The sequence below is a fragment of the Rhinolophus hipposideros genome (genome assembly GCF_964194185.1).
Source record: "Rhinolophus hipposideros genome assembly, chromosome: 9".
Classification (NCBI taxonomy): Eukaryota; Metazoa; Chordata; class Mammalia; order Chiroptera; family Rhinolophidae; genus Rhinolophus; species Rhinolophus hipposideros.
In genome coordinates, this window is record NC_138055.1 from 15,816,071 (window position 1) to 15,839,349 (window position 23,279).

Here is a 23,279-nt window from a genome sequence, read left to right on the forward strand (position 1 = left end):
GCTGGAATCCAGATACCAGATATTCGGAGCATTTTCTGCAAGAAGCAAAACTACTCCACTGGAATGGAAGACATAAACCTTGGGACTTCCCCAGTGTTCACAACGATTTATGGGAAAGCTGGTTTGTTCCTGACCCAGCAGGGATATTTAAACTCAATCACAATAGCTGATATAACTTGACATTTTAAATATTTTCTGTATAAAAATGTGGACTTGTCCATTTGTAGCCTACTATAACACCATTCTTTATGAACAGTATCTTTGATAGATATGATCCACAATATGAAAAACAAAAGCTAATGTGTGCATATAGTACTTTGGATCAAACAGGTATTGATTTACTTCCTTAAGCACAAGTGATAATTAAGGAAATCAAGATTATGTCAGTGAAATATGTTGGAAAGAAACAAACCCATCTGGGTTTCAGCAATCAATTTGCTGAATTCAATAATAATTATATCTAAAAATTTTTCAAATTTCTAAAAGTACTTTTCACATGTAGGTATTTTTTAACAGGTTGCCAATCTTTTGTATTACATTTAAAACATGAATGTCTGAAAAAATAAAAACCATAGATTTTTTAAATGATTTTTCACTATATATACACTCTACATGATAAATAGAAGATAAAAAGAAAAAATAGAAGGTAAATCGATCTCAGGTTTAAAGGAGGAAAGAATAACATTCTTGCTAAAGAAAAGCTTACAACTCAAGGATAATCATTCTTAATATTTTTTTTATTGTAAAAACCATCAGACTTTCAAATGAATTTAAAATTTTTTTCAATATTACTTAATGAAAAAGTCATATTGTCATGTATAGGATATATCAACATTTACTAGTCATCTGTCATATTTAATGAAAACACCATTATTTTATGCTTGGAAAATCCTCAAACCCATTCTCTAGTGAGTGTACATCATAATTTAAAGGGTACTTTCTCCACTTAAATTAAAAAAGAAAAAAATCTATTGTAAGGCTACAAATTATTATATACCAAAGCAATACCTAGTTACATGCTTTACAAAGTCCCATGAAAAAATAATTCAGTTGTTCCTAATCCCTGATGCAAGGCACTTCCAAGCACCCGCACAAAACATCCATGTAAACAGCAGTACAGTACATGATTTAAATAACATGAATGACTTTACACAACTTGACCTAGACTAAAGGAAAAATGAAATCCATCAGAGCCATAGCTAAAAAGCATGTTAAGATTCACAACAAGGATTTGTTTCTCTCATTATAAAAAGAAGAATAAGCCATATACCCTCTTAGGGGAAAAACAAAACAAAACACACCTCATAAATATTTCCATATTGAAAAGCATGCTCCTTGGGTGTAAGTGATCAGGAGTAAATGCAAATGGCATTTCCGAATACCCAGCTTTACATCTGCCAGGCCTAGGAGTGTGGAGTATTCATAGCACCATGGAAAACATGTTAGAGAATCAAAGGGACGTTACTTCAAACTAACCTTACCATGAGGTTCACTTAGTCCACAGTAACAAACAACAATGATGCAGACAAAGGATTTCTGAAATGACTGGCTTATTGGATTTCCCTCGTGAGAAACATTCTGTATTCCTTGTATCGGTACATCTCATGGACAAAAAGCACCAGTTTAAATAAGATTATCAAACACCTCCAGCATCTTGTTGCTCAGCCTGAAAGTTCATTTCTCATCACTTCCCACATTACATCCTTAAAACCAGAGAGGATAAAATCCGAATGGTGATACTGAAGAGAGAAGTTCAGTTCTTTCCCTATCAAACGTATGTCTCTCAAGTAAAACACAGATGAAGTAAAATTAAAAAGGTCTACTGCATTCTCTGGAACCTACCATTCCAGCAGAATAGTTTCTGCCTATTAGAGGGGCGAGGAGGCCAAAGCCAGGGCTCGATGCCCTGTCAGGCAAGGCCATGGTAGCCTTGGTGCCGCTGCCACACTCTACATTTGTACTACTAAGCAACTCTCACAAATGCTCACCACTGGTAAAGCAGAGGTCTGAGTACAAATACGACTCTGGGAGCCCAGGAGACACCGCTAAAAGCTACCAAATGAGGCTCCACGGAGGCTGAACATCACACATGAAAACCAACACATGTGCCTCTTTACCAGTAATTCTAATTATTAGCATGCCCTTCTTAGGCATAAAAGGGTAAAGGTGGACCTAAATTTATGCAGTTAATAAATCAAGTATAAATATTCAGACTCTTACATTTTAAAATTACAGATTAAAAGTGACTCACAAAAGAAAAATCAATTTTTTCATAAATGAAAGACAGTTTATAAAATGCTGGAATGGTGGTTAAGTCGAATACAAAAACTCGTATACAAGAAAACCCTACTTTTTCCTTCCACACCACTTAGGTTTATACAGTTGATTCTACCACACAACTGTACTATGATTATATCACCAGAGTAAAACACTAAGAAAATTCTTGCATTAGCAAACTGAGGGCCAGTTCTTAACAACTGCATTAAAACTGCAGCATTGGAGCAGAGCTGAGAAGCACCATTCTTACGCGTGGTTTCCTTCCTCCTGTTCTTGTGTCCCACAATGATTATTAAAGGAAGGAATCTGGTCTGTAAATGACTGGCTCATCCATGGCCCATTTGGAATGTCACTGAAAGTTGCGTCTCCACTGTCAGCTGCTGGGGGGAAAAGAATGTCAGTTTATTGTTTAAAAGTTTTAAATAATCAAATTAGGAGATTTTAACTGTCCAGTGAAGGGGAACTGTCATTAAAATAGTTAAGCAAGCTTCTTGAATACAATTACAAGTTTCTGTTCGATTTTTAGATATAGGACTAATAAATCTTCATTTGTCATTTAAGAAGGAAAATGCAACTAGGAGACTTATTAGAGTCACAGTCTTAAAGGAAATGAGCTGTGAACGTTTGTGTAGTTAAACATTAAATAACAATCAAATTTTCTCTATGAGTCACATTAAAAAAAACAATCAAATTTTCTCTATGAGACGACATACTCAGCCCATTTGAAGAGAAGCTGCAAGGTTCACTACTGCACAGATTTTCACCATAAGCACCACCATACGCTGCTTCATAACCTGGATCGTATTTTTCTTCCTTAACAGCCATCTTCTTTGCATCCTCTGTGAGGAAGGTAAAAGTGATTTAAAACTGATTTTGTACAACAATTTTAAAAACAGCTTTATTCAGAAATCATGATGAAGAAATCTTGTTCTTGGATGTTCACATATACTAAGGTACATCTTTTGCAATAATCTTTTAAACTCTTTGAACCATGTACTAAATTAACTCATAAGAACGTTAAAAGCCTGTAAGATTTAATTTTAGGTGGGCTACTATGTTTCTTGTATTTTCAACATCTGTAGGAGCACCCAGAGTAGATGGAAGACCTTAGAAAAAGATTTTAACAGTGACTAGTATCAATTATCACAGCACTCTGGCTACAAATAGAACTGTTTTTATTTTTTTCTCCTGCTTTTAGATCCACAACATACCTCCTGCAATGTACATATACATAAAATGAATACAAGGATTGATAATGGTGACACACCTTGGGCAAGCTGTAGGTCAAATGTATATTGCACCTCTTGAACCTCTGTGTTTCGTTCAATGCCTTTCAACTGATCTCTTAAGTCTTTCAGCTTAATGTAGTAATGAACTTTGTCCTGGGCTCGAGGAAACTGAGCACACCTTGCACTGGATGATGGCATAACATAGCAGAGCTAGAATCATAAAATTTTATAGTTATAGAAATAATTCTATTGAATCCACTCATATTGAGATTAGAAAATTAATCTTTCTTTGGGTTAATAACGTGATACCACATATCAATATATGCAAAATCAATAAAAGTAGTTGTGTTTGAGTTCAAATTTGTAATATCTACTTATTACAAGTCAATAAATCAAAAACAATGAAGCTTCTCCCCACACACAATGTTCATCTATCAATTAAGTCTTTTCTTCTTAGTAGTACATTTATGATTCACAATTCCAAAGGTAGAAAAGGGCATATAAGTTTACAATGAAATGTCTTCCCTCCCAATTCTGTCTCTATCTACTTAGTTCTCTTTCCCAAGGGCAATCAAAGTTGCTAGTTCCAGAAGTATTCCATAAATATACAATCAAATGTGTCTGCATGCTCCCTCGTCCCTTTAAAAACACACATAAATGATGACATGCTCTATTCTCTGTCCTGCACCTTGCTTTTGAGATAATTCTTAGCAGACAGCTATCAGAGTAAAAAGAACTTCCTTTTTTCTAACAATGTAGTACATTTCATATTTATTTAACCAGAGCCCAACTGTGGGCATTTAGGTTGTTTCTAATCTCTTAATATTGCAAGCTGTAGTGAAAAACCTTGTACATGCTCAATTTAGAATAGGTGTGAGTGTATTTGTTGGACAAATTCCTAGAAATGGAATGGTGAGGGAGAAATACATTTACATTTATCATTTTGGATGATGGTGACAAACTGTCCTTTGCAGAGCGTAAAATACATAACAATGTATCTCTTATACACTTGGGTGTGAGACTACTAGATTATGGAATTCCCAGTTGCGATTTTTGTAGTTTTTAAATTGGCCTCCAAACCATATATTACAGAAAAAAAATATTATTTACTTATTTTGTTTTGTTTATGAAGAATTTAGAAAATCCTAATTCACAAAGATATGTAGGCGCAAATGCTACCAGGTTTTGTAACAGCCCATTTTCTAATCTCAAGATGTTCTTTAATTACAGTGATTCAGAAATTTGAAAGAGTAGATTTTGTTGGTTCAAAGCTGATCACTTAACATTAACAATAACTGTGAATATTTCTTAAGAATAAAATTTAAAAGATAGGGCCGGCCCGGTGGCTCAGGTGGTTAGAGCTCCATGCTCCTAACTCTGAAGGCTGCCGGTTCGATTCCCACATGGGCCAGTGGGCTCTCAAAAAAAATAAAAAATAAATAAAATAAAATAAAATGGCTGGGACTGCACAGAGCCAAACTTTAAAAAAAAAAAAAGAAAAAAGAAAAAATTTAAAAGATAAATGCACTCACAGCTCATTATAAGAGCTAAAATTATCTATCATGATATAATTCAAGTTCACTTATTATTGTACTACTACAATCACATATCCGAGAGATGTACCTGTGCCTCATGTGGCACTGAAGGGACAATAATTCAGTCCTCTAGAGGAAGTAGTGAACTCACCTGTACAATTTTACCTAAGTAGACAAGGGTAGGCCTCAATTTGAAGAAAGACCAGTGCTACAACCCACTTTATCAATCACATATTTATAAGAAGTTAAAAACAGCAGAAATTTAAAAAGGAGAAGTTCAAATGTATGTAGGTGGCAGAAACTTTATTCTGAGGTCTCCACAAACACCTGTCAGCACACTGGCTTCTCCATCATTTAAAATGCTATCTGTAACACACGGATCTGTGCATGTGTGTTTTTTTAAAAGTCGTAAACGAAACTTAAAACTATATTTAGGAAGCAATGTTTGAACCAAATGTCTGCAGAAATGACAGAGTTTGAAAACCACGGTGGTATTTCATCACACCTTCATGCCTAAAACAATGATAATACCAAGTGCCGGTCAGGTTGGCTGGATGTGTCTACGACTGCGCAGTACTATTTATGTGGTTTTAAAATGAAAGTGGACTAATATGTATAAATGGGGCAATTAGCAATTTTACTAATTGGGATGTCTATATTGATATGTTTGTTTCACAACTGAATAAGGGTTAACTTACTTGAATTTGACAGAATATGCCATTAAATGTGTTTTGAACATAGTGAGCTCGCTCCTCTCAATGTTTGAGCCAAATAACATAACATCAACTATTTCTTTTCCTAATAAAACTGTAACAGTATCTGAGTTAATTTGCAACTATTAGTTCAAGTTGATATAGCGATATTATTCAACAAAATACAGTGTTTTTTTTCCTGGAATAAATTACAATGTATAGGACAAATAAAAAAGGGAAACTAGCTACAATAAAGATTCATATTTAGGTGATTTACAAATGTAATTTTAAGGACTTACAGTTTCTGTGTCTGGGATCTTATGGGGTTGAAGTCCAAATTCTAAGTTCTTAACCTTTACTCCAAAAACTTCTTTACTAAAAATTTCATAAATACCTAAAATAAAAATCAAACACATTTACATTTCCCATAATGTTAGCAAAGAAAAAAGATAAAATTTAAAAGTAAGTCTTACATTTTCCATTAAACACTGCTATTCGTGGCTGATATTTCTGTAATTTTTGCACTAGAATACGTCCTCCTTCACGAAATTCTTTACTAAAATTGAATTAAAAAGTAGTCAAAATATAAGAATGGCAATATTTATAATGTGCTAGGTTCAGATAGCTTTCAATAAAAGATCAATTCATATACTATTTGTTAAGCTCAGCTTGAACTACATACATACGATGTTCCTTGAGTGCCTGAGGCACCAGAATGGCCAAGGTTCCAACCTATAAAAATAAATGCTATAAAATTACCTGGAAAGATCCTTGCTGCCTGGTGTGGTCCTTTCCACCATATTGGTAAATCCAATACCATACTTCCCTGGTAAAGTGTGATCATCCATATGGTTCAGTTGGACCTCACTCAGTCCTGACATAAACAGACACTTCCCTGTGAAAAAGAGTTCAGTTTATTTTTGTAGAAGGTCAAAGGTTTTTGTCCCATGGACTGATGTGGTAGTCTCCATTCTATTCTTGAAATTAAGGAAAAAAAAAGATTATAACATAGGTCAAATATTGTATCGAGCAATTACTACATGCTCGGTACTATGCTAAGCCCTTTGCATTGGTTATCTCAATCAAGCATCATAATTATCTTATGAGATATTACTATTATTATCTCCTTTTCATACTACTATTGTTACTGTGTCGGTAAGGTAAATGCCTATCAAGAAAACACAGCTAGGGGCTGGCCCGGTGGCTCAGGCAGTTAGAGCTCTGTGCTCCTAACTCCGAAGGCTGCCGGTTTGATTCCCACATGGGCCAGTGGGCTCTCAACCACAAGGTTGCCAGTTCAATTCCTCGAATCCCCCAAGGGATGGTGGGCTCCACCCCCTGCAACTAAGATTGAACATGGCACCTTGAGCTGAGCTGCCTCCTGGATGGCTCAGTTGGTTGGAGCCCAGGCTCTTAAATACAAGGTTGCCAATTCGACTCCTCAACTCCCGCAAGGGATGGTGGGCTGTGCCCCCTGCAATTAGCAACGGCAACTGGACCTGGAGCTAAGCTGTGCCCTCCACAACTAAGACTAAAAGGACAATAACTTGACATGGAAAAAAGTCCTGGAAGTACACACTGTTCCCCAATAAGTCCTGTAAAAAAAAAAAAAAAAAAAAAAAGAATACTCAGCTAGTCAGTGTAGAAAACTTTGGAACTGTTTGTTCTCCTTTCTAATAATTAGTGATACCACCACCTGTCCCTGAAATACCTCAAACAGATAAACGTATACCAATGGACTCGGAACATTGAAACACTTTGACAGTGGAGAAAACATAAAGTTCAAACTTTTCTAGAAGAAAGTTTTTTAAATAATGGAGACAGTATGTTGTTAGTTCCCAAAACATATTACTATCGTTTGCCCTAAAAGTTTTTAATGTTACTTAGATAATCAGCTAGTATTTCCCAAAGGCCTACTGCATGCCTTGTTCTATTAGGCAGTGTTAAGGAAGACCACTGATACACAGGACTTGGTTTGAAAACTCCCTTTTCAAGTTTGAGGCTTTACTACTATTTTCTGCCAGATACAAAGTATCTGTCCAGAATGTTTCCAATCACAGCATTTCTTAACAACTACAACTTGACTGCCAATGATCAAGACATTTCATCTCTCCTAGGAAATAATCAGCAGAAATCTCGAGAGGTCAGTCTTCTGTCTGCACTGACACAACCATGCATTATGGTACTATGTCTGTAAATAACTGAAAAACAAAATCCTTAAAAAAAGTAGTAAAACTCATTTGAAACAATTCAAACAAAAGAGAAATACTCCTTTTCATAAACCTAAATGTTAACAGTGACACATCATTTTGAACCTTTTATTTTTGTGTACACAGAAAACATGTATGTGTATTCACATATATACAGTCTCTCTTATTAAAAACACAACGTGGTTTAAGAAAAACCCAAACTATTGACAAAGATATCTAGTTTAAATGTAAAAATAATAAGAAAAAGTAAACACTTACAAAAATGGTTTCCAGGTCCAGGGTAATGATGCCCTTTGTAAGCAGCCATTAGTCCGGGGTTGATTCCAATCTACAAGAAATGTTTATACATTTTTGTCTTGAAAAGTAAGGTTTAAACCTTATGGCTTCTGTGGAGGAGTGGTGGACAACACTGAATTTATTAAAATAAAAATTTAATCTGACATCATAAACAGTATCATTTATCAATTAATTACCTACTCTTGATCTGAACAAAGTATTCCATTTTGAGGAGAGAAATTTCCTTTATATTAGAAGTTTTGCTATGTTTTTAAAAACCAGTTTGACTCCCTCATATCCCCAGGCTCCCACCCCCTCCCAACTGGGGTGGAAAGAGGTCCTGGGGCAATCAGTCAATCTGAGCCCAAGTGCAGCTACAAGTCTGCTTCTCAACTCCAACAGCTTACTCCACATCATCTACAATTGTTGGCATATTGATGTTTCTTAAAGTTATAGACAAAAATCAAAGTTCAAAATCAGTGTTGTCATTTATGGAGAACTCACATGTGTCATGCAATCTAAGTGATTCACGTGGATGCTTTCATTTAATCGCAACCTATGAGGGCGGTACTACTATGATCACCCTTGTTTCACCAACGAGGTTAAGGCTTATCCAGGGTCATACCCACCAACGAGGTTAAGGCTTATCCAGGGTCATACCCACACGGCGGTAGGACTGGAAAGCAGACAGCCCCACTCTGGAGCCCACCCTCTTAATTAAACACTCCCACATAATTCAACCTCATGAAGGTGACAGCATTTCCTACCAAAAGGATTCTTAGAAATGGTTCTGTTCAGCAAAATGATTTGCAAGGATAAAAGTTAAGTTAAACCACTGATGCTATTTACAAAACCCAGTGAGGACAAAAATCCTTACAATCACAATGTCCAGATTGAAGGTCAAAATGTCTGGGAGAGTCTTGGTCAGAAGTTCAGCTTCAGAAACACCGTTAAAACGGTCAACTTTTCTTTTCACTTTAAATGTGTCTGTAATTTTTTCTTGCTTTTCTTTTGATTTTTTGGCCTTGGCAGATTTTTTGGCCTCAGCAGGCTTTTTGGGTTCCGCTGGTTTTTTGGGTTCTGTTGTTCTGGGTTTTCTTTTCCTTCCTTTTGGAGTCACTGAAACACAATAATTTCCAGAATGTAGATGCAGAAAACTTTAGACAGCTTTCCCAGAAGTCATCCTGTCAACATCCTTTTTACCTTTCTCTTTTATTTCCCAACATCTGTAGTATCTTCCCTTTGTTTCACCCTAGAATGGGGTTCATGTGGCCCCACCCCCACCCTCCTTCCTCCACTGGAGGTTCTTGGGATACAACATCCATCATAATCAGATTGATTTTCCACACAATGTTACCTGGCATCTGGGCCTCTCCATAGATACAAAGTACCTATGTACTATCTATAGGCATTCCAAGTGTAATTACATACATAGTTGAGTAAACCACTGAAAGAATAAGTAGATAGAAAAACAAGGAGGAAGGGAAACATTTTAACTCAATTTCCTCCAAATTCTGAGCAGTAAAAAACCTCAAATGGCCTGAGGGCTTGTTTTAGAGATTTTGATTGTATATTGTTCCACACACAGCCAAAAGAGAGGAATTTAGAGGTGCTGGGGATGAAATCTCTGGCTGGCAATATTTTCTTTCTTTTCTTTTTTTTGACAAGAATTACAAATATATTTAAATCTCAGACCTGGAAAATGGACTACGCACAGCCTTGTAGGGAAGAAGAGAAATGCCTTCTGTGTTCTGATAGCACTGCACCTCTGGCCTGCTTTCAGTGGTTGGTGAAACTGGTGGGAGTAGTTTTTCAAAAGGCAAGATTAGGGATTTGATCTTGGGACCTAAAGCAAAATTTCTCAATCTCAGCACTACTATTTTAGGCTGAATAATTTTCAGTTGCGGAGGCCTGTCCTGTACACTACAGAAAGTCTAACATTCTGTATTTAACAGCCACCCGCTAGATGCCAGTAGTACCCCGTCAGTCATGAAAACCAAAGGTGTCTCCAGACAATCATAAACGTCCCTTGACCCCTGGTCAAGAACCACTGACCTAAAGTACCCCCCAGGAAGCCTTGGTTTTCTAACCTTCAGTTCTTTAACATCCCTCTTATCCTTTCTAAGCCTCTTGCGTTTTCCCAACCCAGCCTCCGTCCTTCCCTTTTTCTACCTGACACTGCTTTAGCCACTCCCTATGCCAAGGGATCCACATCCACTGGGGGACAGCTGGGGAGGTCCTAGTGTTTCCTGCCCAGAAAAACAGGAGTCAAGGTCAGAGGCATCTCCAGTGTAGTGAAGTTAGATGTGCTCTTTCCTGGAATCATAAACGGGAACTCGGAGCACATTTCTCATACAATACTGCTGCACTGGAGAAAATCATTACTTTCTCTCCTCCGCTCAACCCCCAAATCTATATCTGCTAATTCTCTATCGTGGTGAATGGTAACTTCTTCAGTCGATTGCCTGAGTTACTTCCTTATTCCTCCTTCTCCCTCATTCCCCGCAAGAAATCCATTTACCATGGCCAGGTAATTCTACCTCCTGAGTAGCTCCTAATTCTGTCCTCCTCCACCCTTTTAGGTTCTCCACATGTCATGCCCGGATTATTCAGTCTCTAATCCACTCCTTGCCTCCAAATTCTGCTTGCTCTCTACCATCCTACCTATGCTCTGTAATAATTCTAGGCTGATACTTTAAAACACCATTATATTTGTCTTTGTGACAAATATATATATTTGTTGTGACAAATATATACATATTGTTATATTTGTCTCTGCTTACATTCTCTCAGCAGCTCTCCACTGTCTTTGGGACAGGAAATATATATACATTCTTCAGGTTAAAGAAGCCTCAACTGCCCCATCCAGCCTCATCTCTCACCACTTGTTTGCTGTCCCCAGACTCCAGTGACAGAGAATCACTGCTTTGGTGCATGCTGCCCCCGCGGCCTGGAATTTTCCCCATCTCCCTCTTCATGGGGATGACGTCTCCTCAACCTTGAGTTTCAGAGCTCTGGGAAGCTGCCTCTGGGTCTCTGTCCCAGTTAGGTGCCAACCGCGCGAGCTCTCACTGCACCCTATGCCCCTCTCATCGCATAATGTGTGTTAACTTATTATTTTCCCCTCCTAGGTTATCAGACATTCCAAGGCAGGGTCCATGTTCTTTTATTCCCCCAAATCTATCATAGTGCTTGGCAGATAGTAAGTACTTTAAAAATGCATTAAATTTTTTAACATTAAAATAGAGCTAAAATTCATCATTAAATACTTTCTTAAATAAATTGGCTCTAATCCAATAGCTAACTTTCTATCCTGTCCTGATGAAAACTACCTTTTACAGGTTCCTCAGCAGGAGACGGGTCTGGAACTTCTGCTGGTGCTTGCTGTTCGTTCATAACTTGCATATTAGGAGCTTCCGCCATCATTTGTTGAAATGGAAATGTACAAAAAGCTTGAGCCTGCTCAAGTGAACAGCTGAAAGAACAATTAAATATTAAGATCTGAGGGTAAAGTTACCTAAATGTAAGTTTAAACACCAGCTATAAAAAAAATCTTCAGGATCCAAATATTCTGAAATCAGACTTTACTATTTATTTAGAGTTGATAATAGGTGAGAAGCGAGGAGAAGGATCCATTCTCATCTGTACACAGCCAACCTTTGCTGAGCGCCTACTAACCAAACGTTAATTCTCTCACCCAGTTTAATGACAAGATGTGTCATCAATAAAATTTACCAGTCCTGTCAAGTCAGCCTGTACTTTCTCTGAAATGAGATCACAGGACTTTTCTAGTACAGGGACTTGAGAGGCTGACCACAGGGTTAAAATGTCCACAAACACAATTTGTGTCCTGACCTTCAGTATTTTGTCCTCTTGTCACAAAGATTCCCTCCAGTGTAACTTTTCCCCCCAGCCTGGCTTGCCCCCAGAGCTTTAATGAGACGTAACTGACACACAAAACTCTCTGTACGTGTATGGAGTACAACATGTTGATTTGGTACACTTACATATTGCAAAGTGATTACTGCCCTAGTTTTAGCTCCATCGAGTCACATAATTACCGTTTCCTTTTTGTGGTGAGAACATTTAAGATCTTGTCTCTTAGCAACCTTCAAGTAACTAATACAGTATTGTCAGCTATAATTACTACGCTGTACGTTAGTCCCAGAACTTGTTAATCTTATAACTGGAAGTTTGTACCGTTGACCAACACATCCCCGTTCCCACCCTTCCTCTAATATAATTTACCGTTCTCTTTTGGTTTATTTGCCTGTTTACTTATTTATTCATTGGACCTGTTTTTTTAATTATTGCTGGGTTTTTGCTTTTTTGCCATTGAGGACTAGAAGTGGATTATTTTGTAAATGTCTATGAATTCATGGCAAAAACCACTCTAAACTTTTCTGAACATGATTTAAACTGGTCAAAGTATTCCGTTCAATGTAAGGGACAGAAAACAATTTCCAAAAGATATTTCTGATGACTATAAACCACTATTTCCAGCTGTCACCACCAGCACAAGGGGAAGTAAATACATTTTATGAAACTCAAGTTACAGCTAATGCCAAATAATGCCGTTAAATAGGCAGTAGGGAAAAAACCAAAACACTAGGAAATAAAGTATTAGGTCGGTGCAAAAGTAATTGCAGTTTAAAAGGTTAAACATTGCAAAAACCCCAATTATTCTGCACCAACCTAATAGTTAAGTAGTAAATGCCATTTACCATTTGGAGAGAAAATTCGTATTGTCTCTGGCAAGATACTCTCCTTACTAGTTTTCTTTCTCGCTGACGTGGAGAAAGAAGACAGGGAGCTCAGAAAGAAGAGATTAAAAAGACAAACTAGTAGTATACTTTAAACAGGCCAACTTTATAGCCTGGAAACATCTTAATAAAATGATTTTTTTTAAAAGGCAAACTAAAGCATTCTCCTGGAAAAGTGTAAATGGCTGAGACAGACACAAAGAAACAGGCTATTTATCCATGGTGGCTGGGCTGGAATGTTAAGATTCTCCAAGAAAAACAGGGGCCAATCCCCTTCTTTATCCAAAGGACAAGCCACTTGGAGGCATTTTAACTTCAAGCTATCTTTAAGGGTAAGCTGATTTTTAAAAAGGTTTAGAATTAGTGAAAAAGATATTAAATTATCTTAGGAATTTTATTTCTTTAAATATACTGTTCTCAGTATATTTACTATACTGTATATTTATACTCTATATACAGTATATTTACTATTATTTAAATATAATGTTCTCAAATTATGTTTAAAAAGATGATACAATGATTCAGTAAACATTAACTTGAGAAATTATGCAGCCCCTAAAAATAAAATGGACTGATATTCTGTAAGAGCACAGACAATGTTTAATGTATATTTTAAAGTGGAAAAGAATACAAAATAGTATTGTAAACTAAGGCTACATGTAGGGAAAATACGTAGACAAGGACTAGAAGATAAAATGTAAAAAATGAAGGTAAGTGAACTGTTTAAATCCTGACTAAAGTAAAACATCCTTTTTCACACTTTGACTACTATTCATAACTCTTGTCAATAAAATGTCAAAATATTAGTTGTTCAATGCCTATGATTTAAATATTCTAATGAGGAGTTGGATAAGTCCAGGTTACTGGAAATTCTAGTAAAATGAACTGTAACTTTTGGTTGTGGCCAGTGGCAGTTTTCTGAAATGCTAACAGCCTCTCAGATGGAATATATAAAAGATGTCACAATGAGAGGACAGAAGTATGCACGAGGTCTGTTCTTATTCTGTCACACTGTCAGGAAGGCAACCTACCACTCTCCCCTATGTTTCTTGCTACCACTCTCAGAGTTTCACTGATGTGTCCCATTTTGAATACGTCAGAAAAAATCGAACTTAAAATACACAAATTAGGGAGACACCATTCACATTACAAAAGGATTCTGAACTTTAAAAAAAGAAAATTTCCAAAATGTGGCTCCTTTAGCATAGTTGGGGGGTCACTGAGCATCTTCAGAAATTCTGGGGCTCAGAAAGTGAAAATTAGTATTTTTGAAATCAGTTGACTGAAGTGAAAAATAATGCAGCAAAAATCTGGAGTTTTATTTTAGAGCTATATATCAATTTTGAAAGAAATCTAGAAATGTATCTATAATATGGATGTGTCCTTAGTCTTCTAAAAATGATCTCTGGCACTTTACGGTAAGTTAAATTAGAACAGAAATAAAAAAAATAAAGTTGTGGAAAACGGAACGTGTAAGTTTTGAGCTAATATACCATCTTTGAATATTAAATTTAGCTTGAGTATCTTAATAGCTTCCTAACAGCCAGAACAAAAGAAAAGAGGGTAGATTACAACATTCTGAATTACTTGGCAGAAGAAAGCATTCCATCTGTACAAAAAACTTAATGAACTTGAAGCCTAGAAAACTAGAGTTCTGGATAATTTAGTTTCCCTTTATCTAATAATAGTTCAATTTGTAAGCAGCATAATCTCTTTCAACCTTAATGTGAGAATATTTCTTAAACACATTTGTTGTATTTATATATGGTAATCGCCACTTCATAATTCAGAATTCTGCAATGTTTATGAAATAATTGTCTCTGTCTGAGGAACAGCAACAGAAGAGCACTTCTGTTCAATTCAAGCCATTTATCCTCTCAGGACCTGCATTCCCTCACCATGAAAACAAGAGATGAGATGTGGTGATTTCTACATAGAAGGAGAATGTATAGAAAATAGGACCAAATGTGTCCAGACTGTGGACTCACCGCAAGGGTTTTTATTTTCTATAACTCCCTGATATCAAACTTGAAAGTATGAATGATTTTATTTCCCCTTGCTCATTTTCTCCCCTATCATTTGCTCCCATAACTGTTGTGTGCTACCCCTCTCCTTTTCCTGCTGTTAACCCCTTTCTCTCTCCTAGCCTCCATTTGCACCCCCTTCTCTTGAATAACAGTGCTCAAAGGATTGATTTTTATAACTGTCTGAAATTGATAAACTTTGTTATTTTCCTGATGTTTCCAACAGTCATTCTCAAAATGTACACACTTGTGTGCACGTATACGAGTGCATGCGTGAGTGCATGTATACACACACACACACACACACACACACACAGAGGAGTCCAATTAATTCAGATTTTGCTGTATTTCAAGCAACTAAATTCTTTAAGGTTTTCTGTAAAATGAACAACTCCAATTTCTTTAATTTGTAATTATTTTCCACTATTTTAAAGAATTAAGTTGCTCTTTCTAAATACATTTGTCTTAGTCTGTTCGGGCTGCTGTTACAAAATACCATAGACTGAGTGGCCAGAGACCAACAAATATCTATTTATTTCTCATAGTTTTGGAGGTTGGAAAGTCCACATTCAAAGTGCCAGCAAATTTAGTTTCTGGTCTGGCGAGGGCCCACTCCCCAGTTTACAGAGGGCCGCCTTCTCACTGTAGCCTCCTCACTCAGTGGAAGGGGTGAGGGTTATCTCTGGGGCCTCTTTCCTAGGGGAACTAATCCCACTTAAGTAGGGCTCTGCCCTCATGATCTAATCACTTCCCAAAGGCGCCCCTCCAAATACTATCACACCGGGGGGTTAGGTTCCACATATGAGTTCTGGGAGGACACCAACATTCAGTCTATAGCAACACTGTATTACCTTTCATTTAAACAAGCATATACAACTGAATACTTACAAAAATAACAAATCAACGCTAAATAATCCAAATGCTCAACTAATAAAGGACTAATTATACAAACTACGATAGAATACCATTATAACTATTTAAAGACTACATTCAGTATTGCTAAGTGGAAGTGTGTGTCTTCACCATGCATTACCGGGTACTTACTGTGCACAGTCTACTAGAAACCACAAACACAAAAATTTAGAATAAGCCAAAGTCCCCAGTTCATTTAACTAACTTCCTACAGTATGATTCCAAGTTTCCTTGGTCATTTTTTGGTGCTCAGAAGCAAACAAACAAAAAATACTCCAGTCATAGCCACAGCATCCTGAAACTGAGCAGGACTATCAAGTTCCTTATTCTAAAGCTGTATTACACAACCCATTACATTAGCTTTACTGGTACCCATTATATTGCTTATTCATACCAAGTTCACCATCAATGAAAAGTGCCCTTTTATCACCTCTCCCTCATCTTATACTGCATCACTGATTATTCCACACCTAAGTATAGGATTGTGCCTCTTTTTGTAAAAGATGATTCACCGTTCCAGCCAGTTGGGTTTATCTGGATTCTGATTCAAACTATCATTTCCACAAACACCTCCCGGAGTTAGGTCGCTGACAAATGTTATCAGCATTTCACTGGTACCTTGAAGTTGATCAACTTCTGAAGAAAATAAAGTTGGGGTAGAACTAAATGGCACATCAGTATAGACCTCTCTTCAGCTTGCCCTTGACTCAGTAGTAAACCAGTTTTGATTTCACCTAATTAGACTGCCATCAGTCCATCTTCAGCTTGCCCGCCCACCTACCTCCCACACACAAAGTGGTATGGCACAGCTGTTAGGGAAGAAGCCTTTGAAACCACACTGCCTGGGTTCAGATTTCAGCTCTGCCATTTGCTAGCTCTGTAGGCGAGTTCCTTAACCTCCTTATGTCCAGCTTCCACATTTGTAAAATGGGAATAGTCTCACCTAATTTGTTGGTTATGAGGATTAAATTAGCTAAGACATGTAAAACACTTAAAACAGTGCCTGGTATATAGTAGTTTGCTGTAACAATAAAGACAGCAGGAGATGACTAAATATTTTAGGTACCTCTTGTCATCATCCTCCTCCTGACGCTGTCTAGTCTAATATTATTATATAAAAAGGAATGAACTTAGCTTGGTTGGTCTTGTTTTCTCCTGAACTTATTCAGAAGCCTAGTGATCACTAGTTCCTTTTAAATATGCTCAATAACCACTAAGAAGTAAACATTTTGTTTAGGATCAACATTAATAAATTGGAGGACATATTCCACCTTTGGAAGAAATAGGAATCCATCAGTTTATTTTCAGGCTTCAGACCCTTCTGCTGTTGTCCACAAGCTGTTAAAGACTGCAGTAATCTGGCCTCTCACTTGACATCCAACGCCAGGACATATGATTTGTTAGAGCAGCTAAAAGTTCTCTTAACTGCCCTTACTGGTCTTGAGTTTTAAGTCTCTTACGGATATTCATTCTGCCATTTCCAGTCTACAGTCGTATTTCTTAACACAGGAGATGAAAAATCAAAATCAGAACCAAGTGCTTATGTTTTCTGTCACCTTTAACACCATGCCAGTAAACGAGGGAGAAAGCCCAGAACTTTCTTGTCCTTTTCGTTGTCCACACTTAACTAAAAAAGTTATTCTTGGTCTCTTTAACATTTCTAGAATGCCTGATCTCATCTGAGGGTTAATCTTTCCTGTCTGTATTCTCAGTGGTCCATGTCACAATTTTTCAGTCCATGTCACACTTTTCCAGTCATTCTACTTCCAGCTTTGGTAAATGTCCTTTTCATGCTTAATCTCATTTGAAACATACTTGGCTTCTGTTTCCTCTCTGGTTAGGCTGTTTGCTAGGCCCCATGAACTATGTTTTAAAGATTCTGGCTACATCCGTGGAATTTTTTTCTTTGAATTTTTTTGAAATTAATCTTCCGAAATAAAAAGCAAATTCATTACCCAGCGTTCCATTCCATTCCTGGATTAGCACGAAGTAAAGGTGACAGAGAACCACTTTCTCAGGATTATCTGGGGCCTGTCATTTCAGAATCCCCAAGGATACACACTCCTTACAATATTAACACAGCATTCTCTGTATTTCCTGAGGTTAAAGTTTTGCAAGTCAAAATAAAAAATGATCAATCACCCTGGGCGTGAAGTGAATAGAGAATATAAGTCAGACAGTTTTGAGCTAAGTATTGTACCAGAGACCTATTACTTTGCTGTGTAAGACACTGAATAAGGTCTTATAACATGTAATTCATTTGATGGTAGGCTTTACCCAGGTTTCAATTCTGATGTGAAGTAAGATCAAAAAGGTGAGAGTGATTTCCACAAGTTCTGGTGAATTCTTTTACCTGTCAAGTTTTTCTGGGAGAGAAGTGGAGTGCTTTATTTTAGGTCTAATGTCCCCGCTATACACGTATGTCCTTTCCTAAACTCGAGGACTATTTTGGAGTCTCCCTTCCACGTAACACAGATTCACAGCGTGTCAGAACTGGATTCCAAAGATGCCCTATTTTACAGACATGAACAGGCCCAGAGAACTTGCCTAAGTTCATGGCCCATCAATCACCGAGAGTCAGGATAATCCTCAGAGGTCTAATAGTATTTTACACCAATATAAATCGTCACCTTCTAAAAAAAGACCTTCTTACCACGTCTAATTCTTTATTTTTTCATTTCGTTTTCTGCCAGTGCAACTCTCGGTATCTCTTTTGCAAAACGTTCCCTCCACGCGTCTAACAGTCCCCAAGGGACACACTAAAGGTAGATTCTTAAGTTCGTCCCCAAAACCACTATTAGGTATTTTTAGATGCTTTCTTGGGAGTGTTACTGACAGTCTCAGAATTCAAGAGCTCTAGTATGGCCATGTTATCTACCCTGTGGACCTTGACAGGCTTCTAGTAAACCTTGGGGGAAGGGAAGCCACAGTCCATCTACAAAGTCTAAAATGAAAACTCCTGGAGGGCTACGTGATACTCCATCTTTACAGCTCTTTGCATAAAGAAGGGTGCAGGGAGATGTAACCAAGCATGGCAACCAGAAATATTAACAGGAGATTGCCGGTTGCTTACTAACGCATTTCCAAGCCGACTAAATGCCGCAAAGGACTGACCCCCGGTCCAGGTGCCGGAGCCCGTGCTGCCCGGGTGAGGCGTGGCCAGGGCGGGCGGACAGTGCGCACGCGCAGCCCGGCCTTTGTGCTCCGGCGGCGGCTCTCAGAGACCCCTGCGTGCGTGCGCGCTCCCGCGAGCCCCGCCGCGAGGGGCGCGGGGGGAGGGGCAGCGCCCCGCCCCGGCCTTACCTGCCCGCGTTCTCCGCGTCCATTCCCTGCTGCCGCTCGCGCGAACGGCTCCCTGCCTGGCAAGCAAGCGACTGGTCGCTGTAATACCCCGGCGTCTGTACAGCGGTACGACAATAACCAGACTTGGACACGATTGCTTGGCAGAGCTGGGACGGCGGCTAACGCTCAAGCTCCTCCCACCAGGTTCTAGCTCTCCCTGCTCCCCCTCCCCCCGGCGCAAACCCCACTTTGGCGCGCGGCTTCCGTTTGCTGAGGGCCAAATCCCACGACTTGTGGGAGTCAGGTGACGCAGGGCAGCCCAATCACGTTTGCTCCCGTCTCGCCGAGCTCACTGCTCGCCGCTTGGCCTTTCGGGAAGGGTGGAGGACAAAAAAGGTGGGAGGCGAGTGCTCTGATGACGTAAACGTTTGTTCGCCCCGACTCTTGGGTGTGGGGCGGATGGTGGGTGAGTGGGTGATGGCCTCTAGGGGCGCTATGTAGCGTGGGCGGGTATGCTTATCAATCAAGATTCGCCGGGCATTTCCACCCCAAATTTGATCCCGGTTAAAAACTTTTGCGTTAATTAACAAACGTATTAGGAAAGAAAGAAGAGACTAGGGATCAGGAAACCTGGGAGTCGAAGCCGTTGTATCATCTTGGGCCTCAGTTTCCTAATCAGTAAATTGAGACGATTGTACAACTGCTTTGTAAAATGTAAACCATTTACATAAACCATTGTGTGCTTTACTTTGGATGTGTAAAAATATTAACGTTTGAAGTCTATGATAATAGATGCCGTTCAGGCATCCCGTTTTCCTTATAACTTGAAAGACAACCTCCCCCTCCCCCCAGTGGCTCTTATCGCTGGCATTTGTTTCATTAGTTCTCAAGTTGTCATTGGTGTTTGTACAAGGACTTCATTAAATAACTCTTAATGGAGATGGGCTTTCCCTTTCTCTAGTTTGCATGATGAAAAACATGGCTAGCGTCTTAGGTAACTTTCCTTTCGTGAGACGTGGTAGCAAATGACTCCAAATCTCAGCGTATTGCTCACTAACTAATATGTGAACTGGGAGATGGCCGTGGCTCTTGGCTTCATGTGTCTTCATTCTGGTATCCAGCAAAGGGCTTTCACGAGAAGTACAGCATGATTCATGTGTATTACATCCATTGCTTAAATAAAACTTTTAATAGTTTTCAACTTTTCAGAACTCTTACAAACACTGTGTCCCTTAGTAGGTACTACGGAGAACCTGACTCGTGGTAGGTCTGTGTAAACCCTGGCTTTTGTTTTTTCTTTCTTTCTCGTAATGCAAGCACCTAACGTACGCTTTGACGGTGGAGACATTCATTTCAAAGAGGCATCTACTTTGTCGACCGGCTTTCTAGAATAAACGCATTGCCAGACGCTGGACGAGATGGAGCCAGGCCGCCTCCCCCGACAGAGGCTCCTTTGTTTCAGAGATCTTGGTTGATTTTAATAACTGACCACTTGGGCCCTTCCTTGTTTGTTTCTTTTCCTCCCATTTAAACTCCCACTCTTATGTTTTAAATTCACTAATGAAGAGTGAATCCGTGAAACCCCAAGCCCCCACCCTCGACCCCGCTGCAGTGTGGCTCCAGGCAAGCTGTGTAATTTCCGGGTCTTGTAAGCAATAAACCTGGATCTTTTCAGTTTCCTGATGGCTATTGCTGAAGGGTGTCTTGCAATGATAAGAACCGTAAGGGCTGGTTCAGTCACAACATTGGTTATGCGTAGGCTGAGACCAGTGCAAAATAGTAGGTAGTCATTGAATATTTGTTGTAGTAATGAATGAACAACAGCTTAGCCGCTCTCTCTCTGGTTTTTCTCATCACTCAGGACCACAGTCTAGAAAAGTTTTAAAGCCAGTGGCTGACCTCACTGATTTCAGAGAGGAGTCTGGTGACAAAGTGTATGTAAAGAACTGCACACTTTTCTCAGGATGTATTCACGCAGGAAGAGTTACCGTTGGGTGGCAAGGGTCTCCCTCACCGTGGGGTCCTGCCCCTTCTGGGTCTGCCAGCTCTATTCATGACAGCGGACCAGGGGCCTCGGCGTAGTCCCATCTTGTAAAAGGAAGCGTTTACTGGAAGAGTTGTTGGGGAGCAAGACATTGAACTTGGAAGTGGGGAAGCAGTCACAACAAAGATGCCCTTAGCCCATCCGTGTGTCTCCCCGCTCTGAACCTGAGTCTGGAAGACAGACTTGTTCTGCTGCTGAGCCTTGCCCCCCAGAGCCTGGGGAAGCGTAGAAGTGTCCTTCTCCTGTCTCTGCCAAATGTGTCTCTGCTTCAAAGACACCTCGTACGATACAGGACAAAAAGAAGGGGCGAGTCATTGTCTTTTCTTCCCAATCTTCCTCTCTCTTTCAAGAAAGCTTGCTTACAGTGGTTGCCCACGGAGGGAGGCAGAAAGAAACTTAGTAGGTGATGGATATGTTCATTATTTTGATTGTAAGAATGATGACACAGGTGTACACATCAAACTTCATCAAATCGTATGCTTTAAATATATGTGGTTTATTTTGTCAGATATGTTTCCATAAATGTTTAAAAAGTGAGTGTATACACGCAACCATAATCCTTCAGAATTCAATCTTGCATTAACCTTTGGCTTAACAATCAATCCATCACCAAAGCACAATCTAAAAATACATAGATTAAATATTGTCCATTTCGGGGTTCCTTTTTTCCACTGGCACCAAAGCACAAGGGCATAGCTGTTGTCTTGGTGCAGCTGTTGTCTTGATGCTGGGCACAAGGACGAAGAGTGCTTTTAACTTCATTCACCGGAGGGCGGCCTCACCTAAGCGCTCACCCCGCAGGGTGACATCTCCACCCGTTCCTAACAGGTAGTTGACGCGAGCAATGTTCTTGTGTGTGCTAAAGGACACATGGTGCGATAATCCAGCCCGAGCTGAGCCCCAAACTCGACGTCTGCCAGGGAAAGCCTACTATAGGGAGGGTGACGAGCGAGCCAAAAACCCGGGACTGGGAAACGACTGGGAATCGGTTAAAAAAAAAAAAAAAAAAAAAAGACTAGCTCCGGCCCCAAGCCTCACTTCCGCCCAGGTCACGTGCCCGAGCCGGCGGTGTTCCCGCGTTTCCCTCCGGCGCAGCCCCCAGCCCTTGCACTTCCGGTCCCGCCTGTCGGCCGTGTGCTGCGGCCCCTGAGCGCCGTTCCTCCGGTGCGCTGACCCGCTGCCGAGCGCCCGTGCCCTCCGCGGTACGGGCTCTCCCCCGGCACGCCTACAGGGCGGGTGGGAGTGGGGTCCGTAATTTTCCTAGTGTTTGAAGGAGCGCAGGGCAGCCACGCGGGGTCGGACTTCCGCTTGCTCGGTAAAAGCTGCCTCTAAGTTCTGAAGGCCCAGCCCCCGACACTGAGAAACCATTGAAGGCGTGGTGGGGACGCTCGTCCTCTCAGCGTCCTCGTTTCCTAAACGACGCGGGGCTCGGGGTGGTGTGACTGCGTCTGTACGCCGCCGCGATGTCTCCCGGCGGGGGTCAGCCGTGAGCGGGGAGCCTTTTCACACTGCCCGCTCTCCCTTCCCGTGCAGCCCGCCGACCATGCCCGCGGGCGTGTCCTGGACCACCTACCTGAAAATGGTCGCTGCCAGCCTCCTAGCCATGTTCGCTGGCGCCCAAGTGGTGCACAGGTACTACCGGCCGGACCTGGTGAGTGCGGGAGGGCCCTTTGCCTCGCTCCCGGGCCACCCCCTTCTCCCCCCAGAGCACAAGTGATCTTCAGACGAAGTCAGGAGCAGGTCTGCTCGGGGCCTAAAACCTGCCTGCCATGGCGTTTAGAGCGATGCGTGTCTTGCCCGTACACAGCTTTGCACTGGAGTCAGACAGTCTTAAAGTCTCCCACAGTCTGGTGCCCGCCGGCCACTGCCCTTTTACATTCCTAACAGCACTAAAGGGTTCCAGTGTCTCCACATTCTCACCAACACTTGTCATTGGCTGTTTTTTTAAAAATTAATACCATCTCCCTTTTGTGTTCCCCCTCCGCCCCCCTCCCGTTGCAGCCATACTGGCCTCCTTGCTGTTTCTCAAACTCAT

General features: G+C 40.1%; 3 protein-coding genes across 8 annotated transcripts in view; 2 read left to right on the forward strand and 1 right to left on the reverse strand.

Moving 5' to 3' along the window:
- Positions 1-2,251, forward strand: part of GLT8D2 (glycosyltransferase 8 domain containing 2) — a 53,240-nt gene extending 50,989 nt beyond the window's left edge. For 3 of the 4 annotated variants that reach the window (XM_081060384.1, XM_081060386.1, XM_081060385.1), the window contains one exon: positions 1-2,251. In XM_081060384.1, the coding sequence (XP_080916510.1) occupies positions 1-170 (170 nt within the window). In that variant the 3' untranslated portion in view covers positions 171-2,251. The other variant, XM_081060383.1, reaches the window with a different exon arrangement.
- Positions 718-19,456, reverse strand: TDG (thymine DNA glycosylase). 2 transcript variants are annotated; one of them, XM_081060382.1, is made up of 10 exons: positions 19,222-19,456; positions 11,552-11,694; positions 9,097-9,338; positions 8,202-8,271; positions 6,493-6,628; positions 6,207-6,289; positions 6,033-6,127; positions 3,545-3,716; positions 2,991-3,116; positions 718-2,654 (listed from the first exon to the last, which is right to left on the reverse strand). In XM_081060382.1, the coding sequence occupies exons 1-10, from the start codon at positions 19,242-19,244 to the stop codon at positions 2,524-2,526; spliced, it is 1,221 nt and encodes a 406-aa protein (XP_080916508.1). In that variant the 5' UTR covers positions 19,245-19,456; the 3' UTR covers positions 718-2,523. The 2 variants fall into 2 exon arrangements, with proteins under 2 accessions (XP_080916508.1, XP_080916507.1); XM_081060381.1 differs by having other exon boundaries at positions 743-2,657; positions 19,222-19,454.
- Positions 19,124-23,279, forward strand: part of UQCC6 (ubiquinol-cytochrome c reductase complex assembly factor 6) — a 9,379-nt gene continuing 5,223 nt past the window's right edge. The window contains exons 1-2 of one of the 2 annotated variants that reach the window (XM_081060392.1): positions 19,124-19,326; positions 22,778-22,895. In XM_081060392.1, the coding sequence (XP_080916518.1) occupies positions 22,788-22,895 (108 nt within the window). In that variant the 5' untranslated portion in view covers positions 19,124-19,326; positions 22,778-22,787. The remainder of the gene's footprint in view (positions 19,327-22,777; positions 22,896-23,279) is intronic. The other variant, XR_013994045.1, reaches the window with a different exon arrangement.

Coding starts and splice junctions, on each gene's coding strand:
- TDG (XM_081060381.1), bottom strand. CDS start 19,244: ATGGACGCGGAGAACGCGGGCAG. Junction 6,629..8,201: donor TGGACCTGGAAACCATTTTT/GTAAGTGTTTAC, acceptor TCTTTTTCACAG/GGAAGTGTCTGTTTATGTCA. Junction 2,658..2,990: donor CTTCTCTTCAAATGGGCTGA/GTATGTCGTCTC, acceptor TTTTCCCCCCAG/CAGCTGACAGTGGAGACGCA.